This window comes from Ictidomys tridecemlineatus, chromosome 1 (genome assembly GCF_052094955.1).
Source record: "Ictidomys tridecemlineatus isolate mIctTri1 chromosome 1, mIctTri1.hap1, whole genome shotgun sequence".
NCBI lineage: Eukaryota > Metazoa > Chordata > Mammalia > Rodentia > Sciuridae > Ictidomys > Ictidomys tridecemlineatus.
In genome coordinates, this window is record NC_135477.1 from 154,240,990 (window position 1) to 154,261,833 (window position 20,844).

General features: G+C 47.3%; 1 protein-coding gene across 2 annotated transcripts in view; it reads right to left on the reverse strand.

Moving 5' to 3' along the window:
- Window positions 1-8,456: 8,456 nt before the first annotated feature.
- Window positions 8,457-20,844, reverse strand: part of Flt4 (fms related receptor tyrosine kinase 4) — a 45,063-nt gene continuing 32,675 nt past the window's right edge. For both annotated transcript variants that reach the window (XM_040272834.2, XM_078050164.1), the window contains 6 exons: window positions 20,602-20,701; window positions 19,263-19,368; window positions 18,219-18,367; window positions 16,721-16,841; window positions 15,019-15,104; window positions 8,457-10,398 (listed from right to left, as the gene is read on the reverse strand). In XM_040272834.2, the coding sequence (XP_040128768.2) occupies window positions 10,200-10,398; window positions 15,019-15,104; window positions 16,721-16,841; window positions 18,219-18,367; window positions 19,263-19,368; window positions 20,602-20,701 (761 nt within the window). In that variant the 3' untranslated portion in view covers window positions 8,457-10,199. The remainder of the gene's footprint in view (window positions 10,399-15,018; window positions 15,105-16,720; window positions 16,842-18,218; window positions 18,368-19,262; window positions 19,369-20,601; window positions 20,702-20,844) is intronic.

The following is a 20,844-nucleotide window of genomic DNA, read 5'->3' on the forward strand; positions in this document are numbered from 1 at the left end:
CACTTCCCCCACCCAGGAATTCCCTTTGCTTCCTCCTGAGTTGTGTTTGTCCCCATTTTCTCAGGGTGTCAACCTCAGACTCCAGGCAAGCTGGGGGAGGTGACCACTTGTTTGTATAGGATGAGGAGGGGACCTGGGCCTTCAACTGCTCCTCCCTGTAGAACTGACAATGGATCAGATGTTTTCCTGCTCTCACCTTGCAAATGGCCTGCAATATATTTTTTTTGGTTTTGCCTCTCAGCATTACCAAGCCTCCTATTCTTTCTCCCACCTCCCCAAAGTGATTGGGCTTTCTTGGCTGTTGCTATTTGTTTATATAATGAAGTTTTAAAATTTATTGTTGATTCCACTCCTATAATCTTAGCTACTTGGGAGTCCCAGTCAGGAGGATGGCAAGGTTGAGGCTAGCCTTAGCAACTTAGTGAAAGCCTGTCTCAAAATAAAAAATAAAAAGAGCTGAGGATGTGACTCAGGAATAAAATGACTTTAGGTTCAATCCTAAGTACTGCCTGTATGTGTGTGTATACACACACACACACACACACACACACACACACACATATATTATATATTTATTCATTTATTTATTTTTATATGCATGCTTTATATAAAGTATATATTATATAATATATATTTCACTTGGGGGCTGGGGTTTTAGCTCAGTGGTAGAGTGCTTGCCTACCGTGTGCCAGGTACTGGGTTCGATCCTCAGCACCACATAAAAGTAAATAAATAAAATAAAGGTATTGAATCCATCTACAACTAAAATTATTTTTAAAAATATATTTAGATAATATATATAAAATTTGAAATTAATACAACAGAAAATTAGCCGTTTCAAAGCAAATACCCCAAAAGGAAACCTCATATATATTAGTCTGTGCCTCCCAATTCCTGCCTCCCCCTGCAGATCCTGGCAACCATTAATCTATGTTCTGTCTCATGTATTTGTCAATTCTGGATACTTCAGATAAATTGGATTACATGTTATTTTTGTGTCTGTTTTTTTTCACTTTATGAAATGTTGTAGCCAGCATCAGTATTTTCTTCTTATAGCTGAGTAATATTCAATTGCAAGTATATACCACGTTTTGTTTATCCATTCATCCACTGATGGGCATTTACTCACTTCACTTTTTAGCTATTGTAACATGTGACTATATGTATGAACACCTGTTTTCACCTCTTTTTGAGTATAACCTGGAGTGTAATTGCTAGTTCATATGGTAATTCTGTGTTTTACTTACTGAGGAACCACAAAACTGTTTTCCACAGTATCTACACCATTTTTATATTCACACTAGCAATGTATAAGAGTTGAAGCTGGTTGGATGCAGTGGTGCATGCCTGAAATCCCAGTGGCTTTGGAGGCCAAGGCCTGAAAATCATGAGTTCAAAGCCAGCCTCAGCAAAGGCGAGGAGCTATGCAACTCAGTGAGACCCTGTCTCTAAATAAAATAAAAATAGGACTGGGGATGTGGCTCGGTGATTGAGTTCCCCTGATTTCAATCCTCAGTATCACTCCCCCACCAAAAAAAAAAGAGTTCCAACCAGGCACGGTGGTATACATCTGTGATCCCAGTAGTTCCAGAGTCTGAGGGAGGAGGATCGCAAGTTCAAAGCCAGCCTCAGCAACTTAGTAAGACCCTAAGCAACTTAGAGAGACTCTGTCTCTAAATTTAAAAAGAATAAAAAGGGCTGGTGATGTGGCTCAGTGGTTGAGTGCCACTGGGTTTTAATCACTGGTACCAAAACAAACAAAAAAACAGACCTAATCAGCTTTTGTTATTTTGTTTTATTATTTTTCTTATTACTGCCATCCTAGAAGGTGTGAGGCAGTAATTACTGTGGTTTTTATTTGCACTTTTCTAATTACTAATGATATTCATCATCTTTTCATATGCTTTTTTGCTTTTATTCTTTGGAGAAATATCTATGCAGTCCTTTTACCAATTTTTTTTAGTCTTTTTTATTCTGTGTTGTAAGAGTTCTTGATATATTCTGAATACAACATCCTTATAAAATATGCACCTCCTTTTTGGCAGTCTTTGTCTTTAAAACTTCCTTGGCTTGGAGTATAGCTCAGTGGGGAAGCATTTGCTTCTCATGACCTAGGAGGCTCAATATTTGATCTTCAGCACTGCAACAAAAACCTCAACCCCTTTTACATTTCTGGCTCATAGTGGTTTGAGTGGATCTGTTCCTGGATTCCCATGAACCTGTGGTGTGACCACAGACCTCTTTCTCATGCCTCCAAGATTTCCAGTTCCCCTAGCCACTCATCAAAGTATGCCATCTTGTCCCTGTTTCACCACTGAGGAAGCTGCTCCCATCTCCCAAGTTGTAAAGGTCAAGACCAAGACTTGTCCCAGACTGGTACAACCCTTTACCCCACACTGGCTCCCTTGTGAAACCATCCATGGCAGTGGGCAGTGGGAACTGCTGGGGTCTGCCTCTATGGTGGGGCCAGGAGAGGCCTCCAAATTCATTTCCTAATTAACCGCTATAACCAATCGCTGCCTACCTGGTGTCTAAAAACAACTCCACTTTTATTTGCTCACAGTTCTGGAGACTAGAAATCCCATCTCACTGGGGCACAGCAGGGTATTGGCAGGGCTGCATTCTCTCCAGAATCTGTGGGCGAATGCATTTCTGGCCTCTTCCAGCTTCTCGTGGCTGCCAGCATTCTTTGACTTGTGGCCATATCACTTGAGTCTCTGACTCAGGGTCACACCACCCCTTTCTTGTATGAAAATGTGTGTGTGTGTGTGTGTGTGTATGTGTGTGTGTGTGTGTGTGTGTGTGTGTGTGTGTGTGTGTGTGAGAGAGAGAGAGAGAGAGAGAGAGAGAGAGAGAGAGAATCTCTCTGCCTCCCCTCTGTTTCAGGGTTACATGTGATTGCATTTGGCTGGCTTGGATGATCCAGAAGAATTTCCTTATCTCAGAATAATTAATCACAATTCCAAGACTCTTTTTCCCATATAAAGTAATATCAAAAGGCTCCATAAATTAAAGCCTGGATGGATTTTCGGGTATGACCCACCCTCTAATTTCTGCATTGTTTCCTTGGAGGCCAGGCCAGTTGAGGGTCTCCAATATGGGTTCCAGAGTCTGCCTGAGAGGGTGCAGAGAGAGAAAGAGAGAGAGAAGGTGCAGGGATGGGCTATGGTTGTCAGCATCCAGGCTAGGCCTTCCCCACTGCTCCTGAATGCCTGTCTCCTGCTGGCAGAGGGCTGACTGGGACACAGAAAATACTTGGCACCTTCTCTTGATGACATAGTCAGCCTGTCCCAGGAAATGTTTGCAGGACATCCTTTGGGCCAAAATAAACATTTGCACCTCATCTTATCCTCTGGGAATCAGGAAATGCTGGAGGTAAATGACTTCAGCAGCCCTGGATATGGGCCAAACATCAAATTTGGGACTATAGAAGGACCATGAAGGCCTCCAAGCCTGGTGCTCAACTAATGGGATGCTGTACCCTGGGGAGACACAAGTGTTGTAACTCAGGCAGCAAAGCAAGCAAGTGCTCAGGACATATCCTTGGCCAACTGTGGTGGATTTGTTTGATCCCTTTTCTTGTGTCCAAAGACACCCCCATCCCTGCATGCCCAAGTACTCCATGCTTGGATTCCTATCCCAGCCTGGTCTAGAGCCAGCATGGCCCAGCCCAAGGTCCCTCCATCCCATGTATAACCACTTTGGGCCTAAAATGTGGCTGCCATGGGTGTGTGGAGATGGAGCTCAGACAAGCAGAGTGGGCCACCCTGCAGAAGCTCCCTAACACCATAAGAGTCCCTGGAGGCTCCAGGCCCCTTACTCTTCTCTTTCCCTTTTTGTCAAACCAGCACCTCAATTTCTGAGACTTGCCACCTGGGAGCCTTCTCTGATAGCTGGTCTACGGAAATGGTTAAGCAAACTGGAGCAGACTGTGGACTCCAATTCCATCTCTCAGTGAGGAATGCAGCAGTTCTGGGCAGCCTTCTGGCCCTTCAAACCATGTTTTTTTTTTTGTTTGTTTGTTTGTTTGTTTTGTTTTTTGTTTTTGCACCAGGGATTGAATTCAGGGGCACTCAACCATGGAGCCACATCCCCGGCCCTATTTTGTATTTACTTGGAGACAGGGTCTCACTGAGTTGCTTAGCACCTCACTGTTGCTGAGGCTGGCTTTGAATCCCTGATCCTCCTGCCTCAGCCACTGGGATTACAGGTGTGTGCCACTGTGCCCGGCTTAAACCATGCATCTTGGTTAATGTGCATGAGAGCTGTCTCAGGGCGTCCTTGATGCCGGTCTTCTATCATAACTCACTGTCCTGTAGCCTTGCTGTGGCCAGTTAGCTTGAGGACTAGTTAGGTCAGCCCTTCATGGTGCAATAATTTCGTACTGTTGGAAGTATTTGCAATGCTGTTCATGTATGAAATGTGTTTTTTTTCCCTCTCTCTCTAAATCCAATGCACACACAAGCATGGAAGGGGGCCTTCCTTTTTCTTTCTGAGTTCCTTTCTCAGTGGGAGGTTGAATGGATGGACAGCCCTGGGAGGGTTCTGCTAGTACCCTGCTCCCTCCCAAGATTCCAGGCCCTCCTCAGGGGACAATAGAGGCTCATGGCTATAGCCTGCTCTTGAAGGTGCCTGGCCAATATAGCCATCCTATCCTTTCCTAGGGAAATCCTCCAGAGCCAGGGCCATAGCACTGGCCAAGGAACAGATCCCTCTTTCTTTCCTGCCCTGCATAGTCACCACAAGGACAGGTGGGCACATATGGGGCTCTGCTGGAAGCTGAGATGAGCCATCCCCTCAGGCACTCAGTGGCTTGAAGAAGACAAGTTAGATCTGGTGAAACCATGATTCCTTAGGTCACCTGCTAGGCTCACAAAGGCGTGGTGTCCTGCTCAAGGGTCACCCCATTAATCCCTAAGGGCCAGTACTCCCTTCTCAGCCTCCTTCCTTCTTCCTCATAGCATAGCCATCTGGGCTGTGGGACTCTGGGCAGTGTCACCAGTGCATACTGTTCTTACTTCTGTGGATGGCTTCATCTTGGTCAATATTGATTTGGTTCTCTCAAGTACTTCCTTTTGTCCCTTCCTTTTCCAGAGCTCCCCTCCCTGCAGGAAGGACCCTGTAGTAGAGAGGGTGAAAAGATAAGGTCAAAATGGTTCTTGCTGTGCAGGTGCAGCATCAGTGAAAGTGGCAGAAAAACTGATGCACATGGCTAAAGCAAAGACTGAAATTCCAAGGACTGTCTTCAAGGAAAGCTTGATGGAGGCTCAAGTGATATCAGCAGGACCTTGCTTTTCTCAGCTGCCTCTCGGCTCTTGTTTTTTAGTTAGTTGTCCTCTTGGGTGAAAAGCTGGAAGCTGGCAATGACAAACTTTAGATGCTGATCCAGGCTTAGGGAAATGAGCCATGCTGCTGTCCCAGGGCCTTCCCATAAGGTTTCAGTGGGTTCCCACTGCTCTAAAAGTCTATGCTGACCCCATATATGGTGGTGGCCAAAGAAACATTGTATATAATCAGGTCCAGCTTACCTGCTTCTGTCTGGGTTAGGGTGGAGCCCTATCAAGTTCATGACCAAAGGGACCCAGTAATGTTTCCCTAAATGGAAAGATACTTAGGGTGGGGAGGGGTGGATCATATTAATCCATAAGCCATCTCAGAGGACATACAAGTTACGTATGTTATGTATTGCCTCCTGAACAGGTCCTGAATAGGTGTTCAGCTCATTTCATGCCCACTGCCCTCACGGGACTGGCAGCTCCCCAACTGACCAGTGCTCTGTGATGCCTCTGTTCACCAGATCTGCAGGCCTGCCAGGTGAGGGGTGGGAATCAGTGGATTAGACCTGTAAGGTCCCATCCCAGCCTCTGGACCAGAGTCCCACTCAACTTGCTGCTCCCCAGAAGCACCCTGTTCATTCTGCTGTGAATGGATGGAAAAGAGGAAGGTGATTTATTTGAATCTGCTATTAACAAATGACTCTAGATTTGGTTTAAACAACACATTTATTTTTCACAGTTCGGGAAGCTGAGAAATACAAAATTAAGGCACCAGTAGATCGATCCAGTTTCTGATGTGGGCTCATTTCCTGATTTGTGGAAAGCTGACTTCTCACTCTTTAAGGTGGAACAGCGTGAAGGGGTTTACTGGCTTTTTCTGATAAGGGCTCTAATTCCATTCACGAGGTCTCTATCATTATGACTTTATTACCTCCCCGATGCCCCACCTCCTAATACATCATCTGGCATTAGGGGCTCAGCAAATGAATGTTGGAGGTACACAAATATTCAGCCCTTTGCAGATGAGTGGGACATGGTGATATGATGACAGGGGGAGGTCAGGATATCACTATGGTTTTGACTTGGTGGGGGCAGGAGCTTCCTCTTAGGTGTAGTCACTCCCAGTGTCCCTGGGGGCTTTAAAACTATTATCACCAAAACTCTGTTGTGTGATGCGTACCAGAGGAGAAACAGGTTCTGAGGGACAGTGCCATGCCCAGGATCACTGGCCTCGAGGTGCCTATCTGATCACCCATTCTTCATACTCAGCCCTGAGCTCTGTCCGGTGGCTGAGGAGACCAAGGACCCCTCTTAGTGAACATGTGATCTGTTCTTCTTGTTCTTTGAATCTGTATATGAAGATTTGTAGGGGTGGTCCCAGTGACATGGGCATGGGCCATCACTTGGGGACACTTTGGGGTCAATTATCTGGGTTGAATGTCCAGCTTTATGAATGATGTGAGGATGCTGGGGAGTGGCCTGGGAGAGCAGGCACCAGAGGGAAGAGGATTGAGCCAGTGTTTATGTCAGAAGCTGATTCCTGGGTTTGCTACCTCCTCCATACAATGAGCATTGAGGGCTAGAAACCTGTCTGAGGGTGCTAAAAGCCTTTATATCTTACTTTCTGCTTTTTGGGTGGAGGGCATTGCTCACAGTCTGGAGTCTGAGAGATGAAAGGGGCCAAGAGATCTTTGTGGTAGGAAGGAGCACACTTTTGTCTAATGTGACTTCTTTCATGTTACCCCCACTCCTTGCTGGTTAAGTTCCTATACATGAATCTTGGAGTTGGGGTATTCCAGGGAGAGAAAGCAGGGGTGGGACTTTGGGGACACCAAAGTTTAGCACTAAGGGCCCAGTCCAGGCAGGACCACAGGAGCCCAGAAATATGAGAGCAGCCCCACCTGGGAAAGCTGTAACAGCAGAGGGTGCCACTTCCTACGTGGGTGGACTTTGGGCTTGGTGACCTGGGAGGAACGGTTGTCTCATCCTGTCCAAGTTCTTTCAATTACAGTACAAACTCAAACATTCCAAACACACACAAACGTTCAGTGTGGAATCTTTTCTACTTTCAGATTTATTCTATACAAGAAAAAGCAATTAACAAAGACAACAACAACAACAAAAACCCAACTCATCACTAATAGTTGCCTTTATGGGGAGGGCCTCTTCCCACCGTGAAAACAAGGCTGGGGACATCAGGTATCACTGCTATGGACAGGAAGCAAACCACAGAGAGGTGGGAGAGACCAGGATTTCTACCTTTTGCCTGGGTCCTTTCTGCTCTCCTGAGTGCGGGGCCCCATTAGGGCAGTGCTGATAGTCCTGCTACGCTCATCTGCTGGGGACCAGCTAACAGGGCTGCTGCCGCCCAGTGGACATCACTGGTTTTTCCTCTAGAGCCTCTGGCCCAGTTGCCTGGCCATCTTCTCCTAGAAAACTTGCTGAGATTGTGTCCTGTGGCCCTGTGTCATTCCCCAATCTCCTGCTGCCTCCTAAGATAGCCGCTTACTGCTGACAAAGTTCCACAGACATAGCACACAGGTTCCTGAAGGACCCAGCGGCGCCGCAGCCTAAGCGCTCTGCGCTCTCCTGGCTGGGATCATCTACCTGAGCCAGTGCTCAGCCTCGGGTCCCAGCTCATACTTCCCTGACTTCAGAGTACAGGCAAGATTAAACCAGAGAGGTGATCTCAGGCTCGTACTGCAGCCTTCTGGAAATGTTTCTTTGGGTGTGTTGGGTAGTCCCTTGCGCAGGGGTGGCCATTCCGGATGCGGACGCTAAGAGCTGACGCAGAGGATTCACCCTAGGCTGAGCTCCCCAAGTCCTCGGGTCACCGATGCTCAGGGGGAAGCATATGGCTGTAATAGGAGGCGACAAACTGCTGTGTTAGTTTACAAATAAAGTAGGTTTGCGGGGAGCGCATTTGTAGCGGGCTGGGCGCTCACATCTCCTCTCTGCGGATGGGAGCCAGCATCCTGCTGCCTCCCTGCGCCATCTGCTGGCACATTGAGGGGATGGAAGTCGACTTGGGGAGAGATGGAGACTGAGTTCAGCAGCTAATTCTAGGGAAACCACACCTCCTTGCTGTATTTCCCAAGTGCCCTAAGAGGACCCGTTGGTCTGGAGGGAGAGTTAAGATCAAAATTTCAGACAGCTGGAATTTCACTTAGAATCCATTCATTGTAATTCAAAGACTGGCATCAAATTTATTATTATCATTTGTTAAATATTTTAGATCTTTTCAGAGAATCTACAAGGGCATAGCAGGTGTTCTTCCCCAGTACATTTTGTGTGGGCAGTTACATGACAGGAGAGGAGGTGACACAAACAGGTGGGACACACGGGGGGAGGGCTGCATCTACATTGCAGGCTTTGGTCCCCTGAGAAAGAACAGTATCTGAACTTCCACTGGGTAAGCTAGAGGGACCCAAGACGCACAGTCAGGTAACATGAAGAGGAAGGAGGTCCATGGGGGACAATGAGGACTACAGTCATACATGCATTCAACAAACCTATCATGAAGTAAAAATACACTCTGTAGGGAGGGTCTGCTGAGCAAGCCCCTGCTCGCTGCATGGCCGCCTGTCCTGCAAGCGTCGTGTTGGGATGGTGCTCGGGGAGTAGTTGGGAGGGTTGATTTCCATGGTATTAACCAAGATGAGGGTCTTTCTCTTGGTGGGGGTGGAGTGGGCACTGTAAGCTGGAACAGGGGTCTGGGAAGAGTGGCTCCAGCCTTCAAGGGTCTCTCAGCTGCTCCCTTAGGGGCAAAGGTTTGACCTGCTCAGGTGTCAAAGGAAAGGCAGATGGCAGGGTCCTCCCAGGGCCACAACAACATCCATTGATTGTTGATGGGCACAGGACAGTGCTGTTCTCTGTGCCAGCCTCAAAGCTTTCCTTAGTGGAACCCATGGTGTTCATCTTTCATGAGGATGTTCACATCTTGGGAGCACCTGGAGTAGGAATATCCAGGACACAGAGGGAAGAACCAAACAGCAGTTGAGTTTTCAGATTCTGAGCCAGATGGTAAGGGGCTGGGGCCTTCTCAAGAGAGACAGGTGGTGACTGCAGCATCTGCTATGATAGCCCCTGACTTGGTTGGAGTTCAAGCAAGAATTGGCTAGATTCAGTAAGACAATCCCTGGGCTCCCTGTGACTGAAGTTTTGCAAAGAAAATGCTTCACAGCAGTTATAATAGTCTCCAAAGTTCTAATGAAAAAAAATATGTTTGGTTGAATGTTTCTTCTCAACACTCAGGGCTGGGCATCCTGCTTTTTACTCTTTATAATCGTGTTATCGTGTACTAATTATGGCTGTCCCATAATTAGTTAGTTGTTGGTCCATCTCAGGATAAAACCCACCCTCCATTCCTCCTTTGTCACTTTGTGATGAAAACATGGCGCTCTCTCTTCAATCTTTGAGAGACAGGTGAAGAAAGTTTTTCTTGATGGGAAAGGAAGGCTACACATGGATGTGACAGTGTTTTAAGTGGGGTCTGGGAGATGCTGGCTCAAGGCTAACTCTACCTCTGTGTGACCCTCAGATATATTCATTCTTTATCAGAAAACGGTGTTACACTCCAACTTTAACAAAAGGAGTTAATCAAAAGCCCGTCTCCATGGGAGTGCCTAGCTTAAGCACCAGCACCTGTGGACATTGAGCTAAACCGCATTTGAATCTGAGGGAGACAAGGGTGCCTGACAGATGACCTGGGACAAATATTGGTGACAGAGTTCAGGGGAACCTTTGAGCCTGGAGTCTTGCTCTTCTGAGCTAGGTAGAGAAGGAAGAGGAGACTCGTCCAGGACTGGAACTACAGAAGATGGATCCTCAGTCTGGGTCTCCAGCCCTCTGCTTGCCCAGCCAGGGAAGCTCCCTGCCCCAGTTGTTGGAGCCCAGGGTCAGAGAGCCTTGCCCTGTGTTGCCTTAGTAGCCGTCATCTGTGAAGAAGGGCCCACTGGCAGAAGGGGAGCAGTCACCCTCCTCGCATGGCTGCGAAAGCTCCCCGTACTCGCTGTTGTAAAACACCCGACTTCCTTGTGGCCCCCGGTTGGGCCGGCGCCGCCTCCCCTGGGGGTCAGAGTGTGCTCTGGACACATCCACATCCTGGCCTGGTCCTTTACAGCTGCCAAGACAGGGAGGATGTCGTTAGTAAAAAGACAGAAGAGATCAGATGTGGGTCAGGTTCTGATTGGAATCATCAAAGACACAGTCTGAACACAGCACGTTCAAAGGGAAACACACACCTTTGGCTTAAACAGCAAACAGGACTCATCTGATCTGACAAACACTCCTGGGAATGTTTTAGACACAGTTCCACCTGGAACGTCTGATTGCATTCCCCCAAACCTGCTTCTCTATGATACACCTGCCCAGTGCAGATGCCTCTGGTGCATCTGTCTCTTCATGGTTCATCAGATGTTTTTCCAGCCGTGCAAAGAATAGCGCCCTCTGTTGCCACTTGTAGTGAGCAGCAATTGTCTCTAATGAACAAACCCCTTGCGTACCTGACTTCTGAATTCTGGATTCTATCCTACTTCATTAGGACCCTATTTGCTAGGACTTTCTTTTCCCCTTACCACCTGCCATTTGAGGTCCAGCAGCCCCTCCTGCTCACTGCCCATTTGGAAATAGTGTCCTTCCAAGATGGCTGCCACTGTGCTGCCCATCTCAGTAAATGGCAACAAGGTTCACTCAATGGCTCAAGCCAAGCATCTGGCCGCGGTCTTTGCTTTCCTTCAGCTCTCACACCCAATGCATCCAGAGGTCCTGTCCACTCTAACTCCATAATTCACCTATGTATAACTCTCTACCCCTCCATCCCTACACAAGAGTGGGTTTGCAGGCTGTGTAATACTCTCCTGGGAGATCTCTGTGCTTTCACTCCTGCCTCCTTGTACTCCAATCTTCAGAGAGACCCTTAAAGTTAGTCATGACATCAGAACACACCCTTCAGTGGCTTACCATTGCTCTTGGAATGAAATTCAAGTTTCTCATCACAGCCTAAGAAGCTCTGCAGGTTCCAGCCCATGAAGGCTTCTCTGACCACTCCCCTAAGCTTTATTCTTAGGTGTCACTTCCTTTGAGATTTGGAAAATGCTGATTTATTATTATTTTGCTCTGCCTGGTGCTACTGAGAAAACCCTGATATACCAATTGTTTCCTTTAAAAGTCATTAGGGTTTCTTTTTTCCCCTAAATTCCCTAAACGTTTCTCTTTAAAGTCAAATCATTCTACTAGAATTTAGTATTCATGTGTCAGTTTTTCCAGGTATCCTTCTAATACGTAAATTTATGACTTCATTTGTTTATTTAAGAGCATTATCTTTAAACTATAAGTTAAAAATATTAGTTTTACTCCTCTGTATTTTCTTCCTCAGGGACTCTGATTTTATGTATATTGTATGTCTTCTATTCATCTTCTATATCTTTCTTTCTGATCCTTTTACTTGAGTTTCTTTTCTTGACCATTCTCTATATAACCTCCACTATAACTCTGTTCATATATATTGTCCCTCTGGCACCCTGATCTTCATTTTTGATAAGATTTATCTCAAATTGCTTTCAATTTCCTTCTTAAATTTAGTCATTTTTTAAATCTTCGTTTTATTTGTGAAATAAGTTCCCATTTTACATCTTCATTCTCTCCATTTATATTCTGAATTTTTAAATGCCTGACTTATGGTGCAGCTTCTTGTTTCATTATATATTTAATTCATCTTGGAGTCTTGTGTTACAGTTTTCATCTTTTTAAGAAAACTCCACTATGAATTTTAATTCTAATTTCCTGTTTTAGTCTTACAATAGCTCTGAATGAATAGTGCTTAATTTTTCATTCATGATTATTCATGTTGGAATTTCCTACACCAAAAATAATAGATCATCTTGTGATCATCTAGGGGCGGAGGATACACATGGTGCTATGGTCTGACTGTGTCCTCCAAAGTTTATCTGTTAGAAGCTCAGTCCCCAGTGCAAATGTAGAGAGGCAGGACTTTTAAGAGTTGGTTATGTCACCAAGTGGATTAATGTTGTTATCACAAGTGTGGGTTTGTCATAAAAGCAGTTGGGTCCTCTCAATGTTTCTCTCACTTTCTGCCATGGGATAATGCGACAAGAAGGACAAGAAGGACCTTGCCGCATGGTGGTACCATACTCTTGGATTTCCCAGGTTTGGTAACCAGGAGCCAAATCAATTTCTGCTCATTTTAAGTTACCCGTTCTCAAGTATTGTTATGGAAGCATAAGATGAACTAAAATAGAGGGCTTCTTAGGTTTCTTCACTCAAAAGTGCCATATCAGACCCACATCTTTGGTATCACCTCAAATTCCTTTGACTAATTCTTTCTTGCCAAAGGCAGCTCTTCACGTCAGGTGTCATACTTCCACCAAGGGCCAACCAGTCCTTGCTGGCCAACCAGAAGCCCAGATTTTTCTAGATCTTCCACCTACAGACTTGGACGAAACATTACACTGCAGGGGAAGGAATCTGGCATCCTGAAGGGTCACTGAAAAGATGATGGAACCTGGGAGTGAAGAAGAGTTGATTCCCCAGGGGTGAGTGTGGACCAGGGATTAAGAGAAGACAGGAAGGGGCTGGGCAGGTAAACCACTTCCTTCTTCTCCCCATAGCTGTCTCCAAGATATTCTGTCTTTGCACCTGTTTGGAGAATGTTTTTTATTCCAAGTGAACACACCTGCCCAGTGATCTGTTGCACCTTTTCATGGCTTATCATAATGTTTCCAAGGGAACCTGTGCAAAGAATTGTGCCCTCTGTTGCTGCCATAGTGAGGCGCAGTTTCTGTAATGAACAAATTGTTGTGTGTGTCTTCTTCTGAATTCTGGATTCTACCTTGCTTCTGTAGGACTATTATTTTCTGGAACTTTCTTTTTTTGTCGTCACCAAGCAGTATTCCCTTCCAGCTTACTACCCTTTCAGAAGCAGTGCTTACCAAGACCACCAGCCCTGGGGCCACCTACTTGCACCAGGGGATTTGCTGTCTCCTACCAGGCTCAGCCTCCTCCATTCTCAGCCTCCTCCATTCTTTCCCCAGTGGGATTGGTCACTATTCCAAGGACATGTTTTTTTTTTGTACTGAGAATTGGATCCAGAGGCATTCTACTGCTTGGCTACAACCCTAGGCTTTTTTATGTTTTATTTTGAGATAGAGTCTCTCTAAGTTACTAAGGCTGGGTTCAAAACTTGTGATCTTCCCTGCCTCAGCCTCCTGAATCCCTGGGATTACAGGTGCATGCCATTGCACCTGGCTTGTCCTAAGGACTTTGCCACATGCTTCTCTCATGGGATAGTCTTCTGCTATTATGCCATGGCTTAGGATTGGCTCTACTGGTTCTGGGTGTGGATGGACACACACACACACACACACACACATACACACACACACACATACACACACACACACACACACACACACATACACATACACACACAGTTTCCTGGGTACATCATAGACATGGGCTTAGTGGCCTTACTTCTTCTCCTTGAAAAGCTGTGTTGTTTTTAGCAAGATGTGTGCAGACTTGAATTTTAATTGCAATTATACTCTGGTCTATTGTCTGCCTCCTCCCCTCCTTCTTTCTTTGGGTGGGGATCAAACCCAAGGCCCCGTGAATGCTAGGCAAGCACTCTACCATTGATCTACATCCCCAGCCTACCCTTTTATTTAATTATGTTTTAAGTGATAAAATGCTGTTTAGTAAGGAAACATAAGCCAAAATCTACTCCAGGAAATATTACTATCATTAATTTTCTAAAACCAAGTTACTAGTTTAGGATTTTAATAATAAACAAGTGGCAAAATATCTGATTTCCTGACTGACTATATGAAAAATTAAAGTATACTTGCAAAGTCCCTCTTATGCTTACAAAATTCAAATTTCTCTGAAAACTGAAATTTTGAAGCATTTTCAAATTTTTGATGTTTGAATGCTCAACTGGTAAAGTCTATGCAAAATATTCTAAAATCCAAAACATTTTGAAATCTGAAATTCAAAAACTTCTGGTCCCAAGTATTTTGGGTAGTGGATCCTCAACCTGTAACTGACAAGTTGTAAATCATTAACATACCTGCAACAAATGTGAAAATAAGATCAACTGTCTTCTTGATATATAAATAAATAGGTGAGGTTTAGAGTAAAATATTTAGTGATAACGTCATATATTGATTCCAAACAGCATAGGCAGAAGCCAAGGATTTGTTCTGCAAAGTTATGACAGGTGACCCAAAAAGGGGCTCTTGACAAAGACACTAAGGTCAAGGGAGTGGTCTGGATAAAAGACCATGGGCTGTTTGGAGTTTGGAGATGAAAGTAGTCTCCCCTTGGCTGGTGTGTGTGTGTGTGTGTGTGTGTGTGTGTGTGTGTGTGTGTGTGTGTGTGTGTGTGTGTATGTGCATGCGCATGCCCGTGCACTGGGCACAGTGGATCACACATGGTTTCACAAAATTTGACATCTGGTCATCCATCAAATGAAAAGGAGGTATTTGGACCAGTACCCACGTACAGCCAGAAGGGGGACTCCTTTGGTGATGGGGGACAAAAGTCCTGCAGTATTACAGCAGCTTCCCTTGAACATACAAAAAGGCAACAGGGAGCCACCGGAGGGTTCTAGATAAGAGTGGCAGTGCACACCAAGCCCCAACCTCCCTCACCAGGCCTCTGCTCAGAGTCTCCTAGGGAGGGCAATGCCCACCTTTGCAGGGGAGGAGGCCTCCCAAGCCCTTACCTGAATCCACTGTCTTGTCTATGCCTGCTCTCTATCCGCTCAAATTCCTCTGAGGCCAGCACCATCCCACTGTCTGTCTGGTTATCCTGTGTGGAGAGAACCAGCAAGGCTGTGGGCCAGGCTGTGAGCACCAGCCAAGAAGGGACTTGTGTGCACCTTCATTCTGCTCATCTAACACCTGTCCCTGTGGGAACTGAGCCAGGCTGGGGGTGTCCATTCTATCACCTCTGAAGCATGCAGGTGAGTCACATGTCCCCACCACAGAGGGAGAAACAGGTCTGGGGGGGAGCCATGGGGACACCATGCTGGAGAGCCTATAAGGTAGCCAAGCATGTGCTCAGAGTACGGGTAGAACAGGAGCAATAGGAGAAATGGGGAGAGTATGTGAAATAATTTTCTGGCAACTCATAGTTATCTGGAACTCAGATCCTGCTGGAGACACACATCCTGGGTTTAGTGGGCCTTTGTTCCCCTCAGTTGTGGCTTGGTATGGTTTCACTTTGAATTCCACTGGAGAGGACTGCAGTCTTCTCTAGGTCTTTGTTTGGCCCTAGAGACGTGAGCCTGAGGACTGTGTGGACTGGTGGAGGGCTCCCTCTGTTGATCTGGCTGTCCAACCTCCTTGGGCCTGTGCTCACTGGCCAGGCTCAGAACTCATTGGTCCCATTTGGGTGAGGGCTGGCACTGAAAGTCCTGGCATGACTCCTGTCTGTGCATCACCAGAGCTTAGGTCTGAGGGTTCAGTCTCCTTTTCTACAAGTGGACATGCTTGTCCACCTTCACAGAGCTGTCTAAGCTCAACTATGCTTGACTCACATCGGAGGACACAGGTGTCACTATATAAGTGGACACTACAAATTTTTTCTATTCCTCATATCCCATCTTCCTCTTGTAGTGCCACTGTCCTCTACTTGCCTGGTGGCACTAATTGCCAGTCAAGGAGGGAGGGAGTCTGTGACTTAAGCTGATGCAAGAAGAACTATCTGAGGGGCAGCTGTCCCCCCCTCCCCCCCCCCGGGAAGAAGAGGGCCCTGGGGCTGCCAGGGAGGGGAGCCTTGTGTGGGAGTGACAAGAACACAGGGGAAAGCAATTGAAGGTGGTGGCTTTGTATGAGACCCAAAAGTACCTGAGGTGCTCCCTGGCCTTGACATTTCAAGTGACTTTGTCAAGGAGATACCTGTACCTCCATGCTATTTTGGCAGCAGTGACAATAGGTGGGATATGTAATCATGCTAGGTACCAGATGGATAAAGAAAATGCGATGAATAGAGTATTATTCCATTTCTAAAAAAGGATGAAATATTGTCAATGCAGCAGAATGAATGGAAGTGGAAGATATTATGTCAAGTGAAACTACCCAGACATTGAAAGACAAAAACTATAGAGTCTCTTTCATAGGTGGAAGCTAAAAAAAAAAACAAAGTAGAAAGTAGAATAGTGATTAATAGATGTTGAGAAAGTGGGGAAAGGTGGATAAAGGAGGCTGGATTTTATTAGTGCATGTTGTATGTATGTATCAAAATATCACACTGAACCTCATTAATATATACAATTTATACATATTGATTGATAATAAAATAGCATTTTAAAAAGCAGTTGACTTCTGTCACTTGCTTCAGAAATCTCTGATGCTTACCTCCCGTGGAGGTACCCCTGGCCCTGATCTGAGGTACACAGATCTCTCCCCCCACCCTTCCCTTACCACAGAGGCTTTGTACGTTGTTGGGGTCATAGGGAATTCTTCAAAGGTCTTCATCTTGGGGGCACCCTGGGTCTGAGTCCCTCTGGCCAGGTACCCGGGAAAGGACACACAATTATAATACCTGTGGGGAGAAAACAGAGGGTACTGGAGAGGCACAAGCCAACTACCCTACTAACCTCTCAATCTGCCTTCTTGTCCCTGAGGAAGGACCTCCAGTGTGGGGTATGAGCATGGGTGGGGCCTGGGCCTGAGGTCTGGACCTGTCCCAGGTCCTGCCTTGGATGTCCATCATGCAGCCCCATCTGAGGGATCCTGGGCACATCCCTTCCCTTCCCTGAGCTGCATTTCCTCACCTGCACAAGAAGAATAAAATCTCCAAAGTCCCCTAGTGGGGTGCACAGTAGTAGGAAAGTGGGGCACATCAAGCTGGTCCTGCTGCTATAGCCACTGGATGGCCTGGCCCTGCCCTAGGCTGAAGCAGACCTGGCAAGATTCTCAGTTCCATGTCTCTTAGCCAGGCTGGTGGGAATGTGGATGGTGCAACTTCCTAAGGCTAAAATTCTGGGAACTTAGGCTAAGTTCTCACTCCTGAATACCACTAGTGAGTGGCTGACTCTGCTTCCAAGGTCTCTGGCAGTGAGTGGCCACACCCTGGGAAGAGTCTGGGCCCCAAATCCAACCTATTGGACAGTCTTCCTGCAAGAAAATGTCACTGGGATGGGTACTGCTTGAACTGTGGTGAGGGGGCCTTTTCAGGGAGGGGGTTGGAAGTGCAGAGAATCAGAGAAGGCCAATTGCCTTATTGTTTGAATAAGGGCTTGAATGTGTCCTCAAAGGTACATGTAATGGAAGCTTGGTCCCTAGTGTGGCAGTGTTGAGGTGGTGGAACTTTTAATAGGTGGTGCCAAATACAAGGTCATTGGGGGGGGGCTACCCCTGGAAGGTATTAATGTAGTTCTCTCCAGACTGGCTAATTCCTAAGAAAATGAGTTGTTACAAAAAGAGCTGTGCTGACCCCAGAATCCCTCTGACCTCCTGTTCCACCATATGCTCTCTTCTGTATATGCTCCTGCTATCATAATGGGCTCTGTCATGTGACTCCCCAGGGGTAAGGAGATACCAGTACCATGCTCTTGAACCTCCAGAGCTGTGAGCTAAATAAACCGCTTTTCTTTATAAAATATCCAGTACTCAGTATTTTGTTATAACAATGGAAATGTCTTAATACTGATGGGCAGAAAACAGGACTGAGGAGGCTCAGAGGAAAGCACAGCTGTAAGGCCATAAGGCTTTGGAGGGGGGCCCTACAGCTGATGACCAAGCCCACAAGGGCATTGATGACCCTACTGCTATTATTTAAATGATTCTAACATCCAAGTCATCTCTCAAGTCACTGTAAATTGCTTTTCCTTGATGATGTGTGAGGATAAAATATACTGTCTCCAAACAGCTTCTCCCACCTCCCCAGCATCATTCCCAGACCCAGGGAAGCAAGGACCTCGCAGCCAGGCTGTGACGGTGCATGCTGGGTGGGCTGTCCTCCATGTCTTCAGTGGCCACATGCAGGGCTGTGGTGGATGCCTGCAGGAAGCTGCTGTCCTCTGAACTCTGAGAGCTGCATGGGGCTATGCAGTCCTCCTCTTCCTCCTGGCAAGCATGTGGAAGCTGGTCAGGGTCAGAGACTGTACCTCAGGCCCTGCCCCTGCACTCAGGACTGCTGGGGTCCTGACCTCTCAGGTGGGGTCATGATGGGCTGTGTGTGTGAGCATGTGCTCTGAGGATTAAATAAGCTCCTGCCAGAACCCCAGCAGACTTAAGCAGTGCTCAAGGCAGTGCAGGGGTCAAGGTTGCTGCAGCCTTGCTGGGCCAGCCTCATTCAGTTCTCCCAACAGTCCTCCCAGGTCTCCCTTTGCAGAGGAAGCAGGCAAAGAGGGCTGGGCCTCAGCAGAGCATCCTCACTTCAGTCTCTTGGGTGTTCTTGCAGCCTCCAGAACCAGTGTAAGCATTTTACCTTTTCTTGTTGGCAGAACCAGACCCAAACTACCCTTTTCCAGTCCCTGAGTCTCAGGCAGAAGCCTGTTGCCTGGTCACTCCTCCAGGTCCCAAAGCATGAGGTACTAGCCATGAGTACCACCAGGGAGGGAGGGATGCAAGACACACAAGTCCAGGACCTGGGTGCTCAGTGGGTCCAAGGAGGTGAAAGAACACATCACCATTATGTTGGGGAGTCAGAGGCTACCTTCAGGTCTGGGAAGGACTAGCCTGGAGCTCCTCATGGGCAAGAAGGATCTCTGACCGTCTGCATGGCAGCTGGAGCAGGCATCAGGGGTTGTGTGAACAAAAGGAAGATGCCCGTGTCTTCCCTTTGAGTGACTGGGTGTGAGACAGAGATGTGGGTGGTGGGCACTGAAAGGTCCTAGGGCCTGGACATGCATGACCCTTGTCTGGTAGCTGAGAGGTGAACAGAGCTTAGGGGGCAGTAAGAGCAAGTCCAAAGTCAGGGTCAGAGATTGTAGTAGGTCAGAACACAGATGGGACTCACCTGCCGGCCCCCACTCTGAAGCAAGTCCCCCAGGATTTCCACCAGCTCTGAGAAAGCAGGCCTTGCTTTGGGGTCTCCTGACCAACAACTCAGCATGATGCGGCGTCTGCAAGGAAAAGCTGGTTGCTGGCCTGTGATCTGAGCATGCCCTGACCCTTCCACCAGCCCATCCTAGCCCTCCTTTCTCCCTTGGATCCCTGACATCGTTTGGATGAGGTTTGAATGTGTTCCCCAAAGGTTCATGTGCTGGAAGCTTGGTCCCCAGTGTATTAGTGCTGGAACCTTTAAGGTGGTGGAACCTTTAAGAGGTGGGGCCTAGTGGAAGATTTCATGGGGGGGTGGTGGGGGTTGGGGTGGTGGTGGTGGGGATTGGTGGGGTGAGGACATCCACCCTCAAGAATGGATTAAAGTTGGTTGGATGGAGTGGGTTGGGTCTCACAAGAGTAACCCATTTGGAAGAAAGGAGGTTGTTATAAAAGGAGCCTAACCCCTGCCCGGTCTCTTGCCAGGCCATCTCTCTCTCTCATCCTTGCACCATAACATGATACAGCCAGAAGATGCCAAACAGACGCTGGTGCCAAACAGATGCTGGTGCCCTGCTCTTGAACTCCCAAAATCATGAGCTAAATACATCTTTTTTCCATATAAAATACCCACTATTTTTTTTTGTTGTTGTTATAGGAACAAAAACCAGACTAAGCTTGTCTCTTGCACCCCCTCTGTCTCCCTACTCTAGGCATTGTTCCCCTTGTCTGGGGTATCCCTCCTCACCATTCTCCAGCTGCTTTTTCACTCCTTCTTCAAGTGTCACTTCAGTATCCCCACCTGGGGATGTTTCCATGATCACCCTGACTCCTTCTGATTCCCACTGGCTGTTCTCAGAGCACCCAAACCTCTCCTGTCCATCATAGTTATGGTTACTTGACTACCTTTTTGCCTGCCAGGGCCAGGGCCAGGGCCAGTCCAGCTCTATTGGCTCTAGTCTCCTTGGAAATGGCACAGAGCAGGAGGGAGTTGTTGACTGGTCAGTGGTGGAGTGAGGGCCTGTTTATACAGGCCCCAGGCCCATCCTGGCCTGCCTATTTCCTGCTGCTGCCAGCCTGCTGTACTTCCTGTGCCTGAATGCCATCCTTTGCCTCCATGTTTACATGTCCCCCAGAGTGCCCCCATTGCTGTGTGTTCTCTCTCTCTGTGCCTGTACCCAGGCCTTCCTCTATGTGTGCACACCCCTTTTCTAGCCTGCATGCTTCACTTCCCATCCCCCCTCCCCACCTGCTGCATCTCTCCCTGTGCCCATCCCCCCTGTCCCCAGCACCTGCACATCCAGCCAGAGACTCACATGGCAGGAGAGGCCAGCTCTGGAGCCCTCATCCGGGTGCCATCTTTCAGTCGCTGGCAGAACTCCTCGTTGATCTGCACCCCAGGGTATGGGGAGGCCCCTGAGAGCAGGAAAGGACTGAGGTGAGTGGGGAGCAGGCTGCCCACTGCTCAGCCCAGCCTCCCAATTGCCCCTGTCCTATTCCAGCCACCCTTTCTCTTCCTCCCTGTAGCAAGGTGAAGATGGGGTTCACTCTGTTGTGCC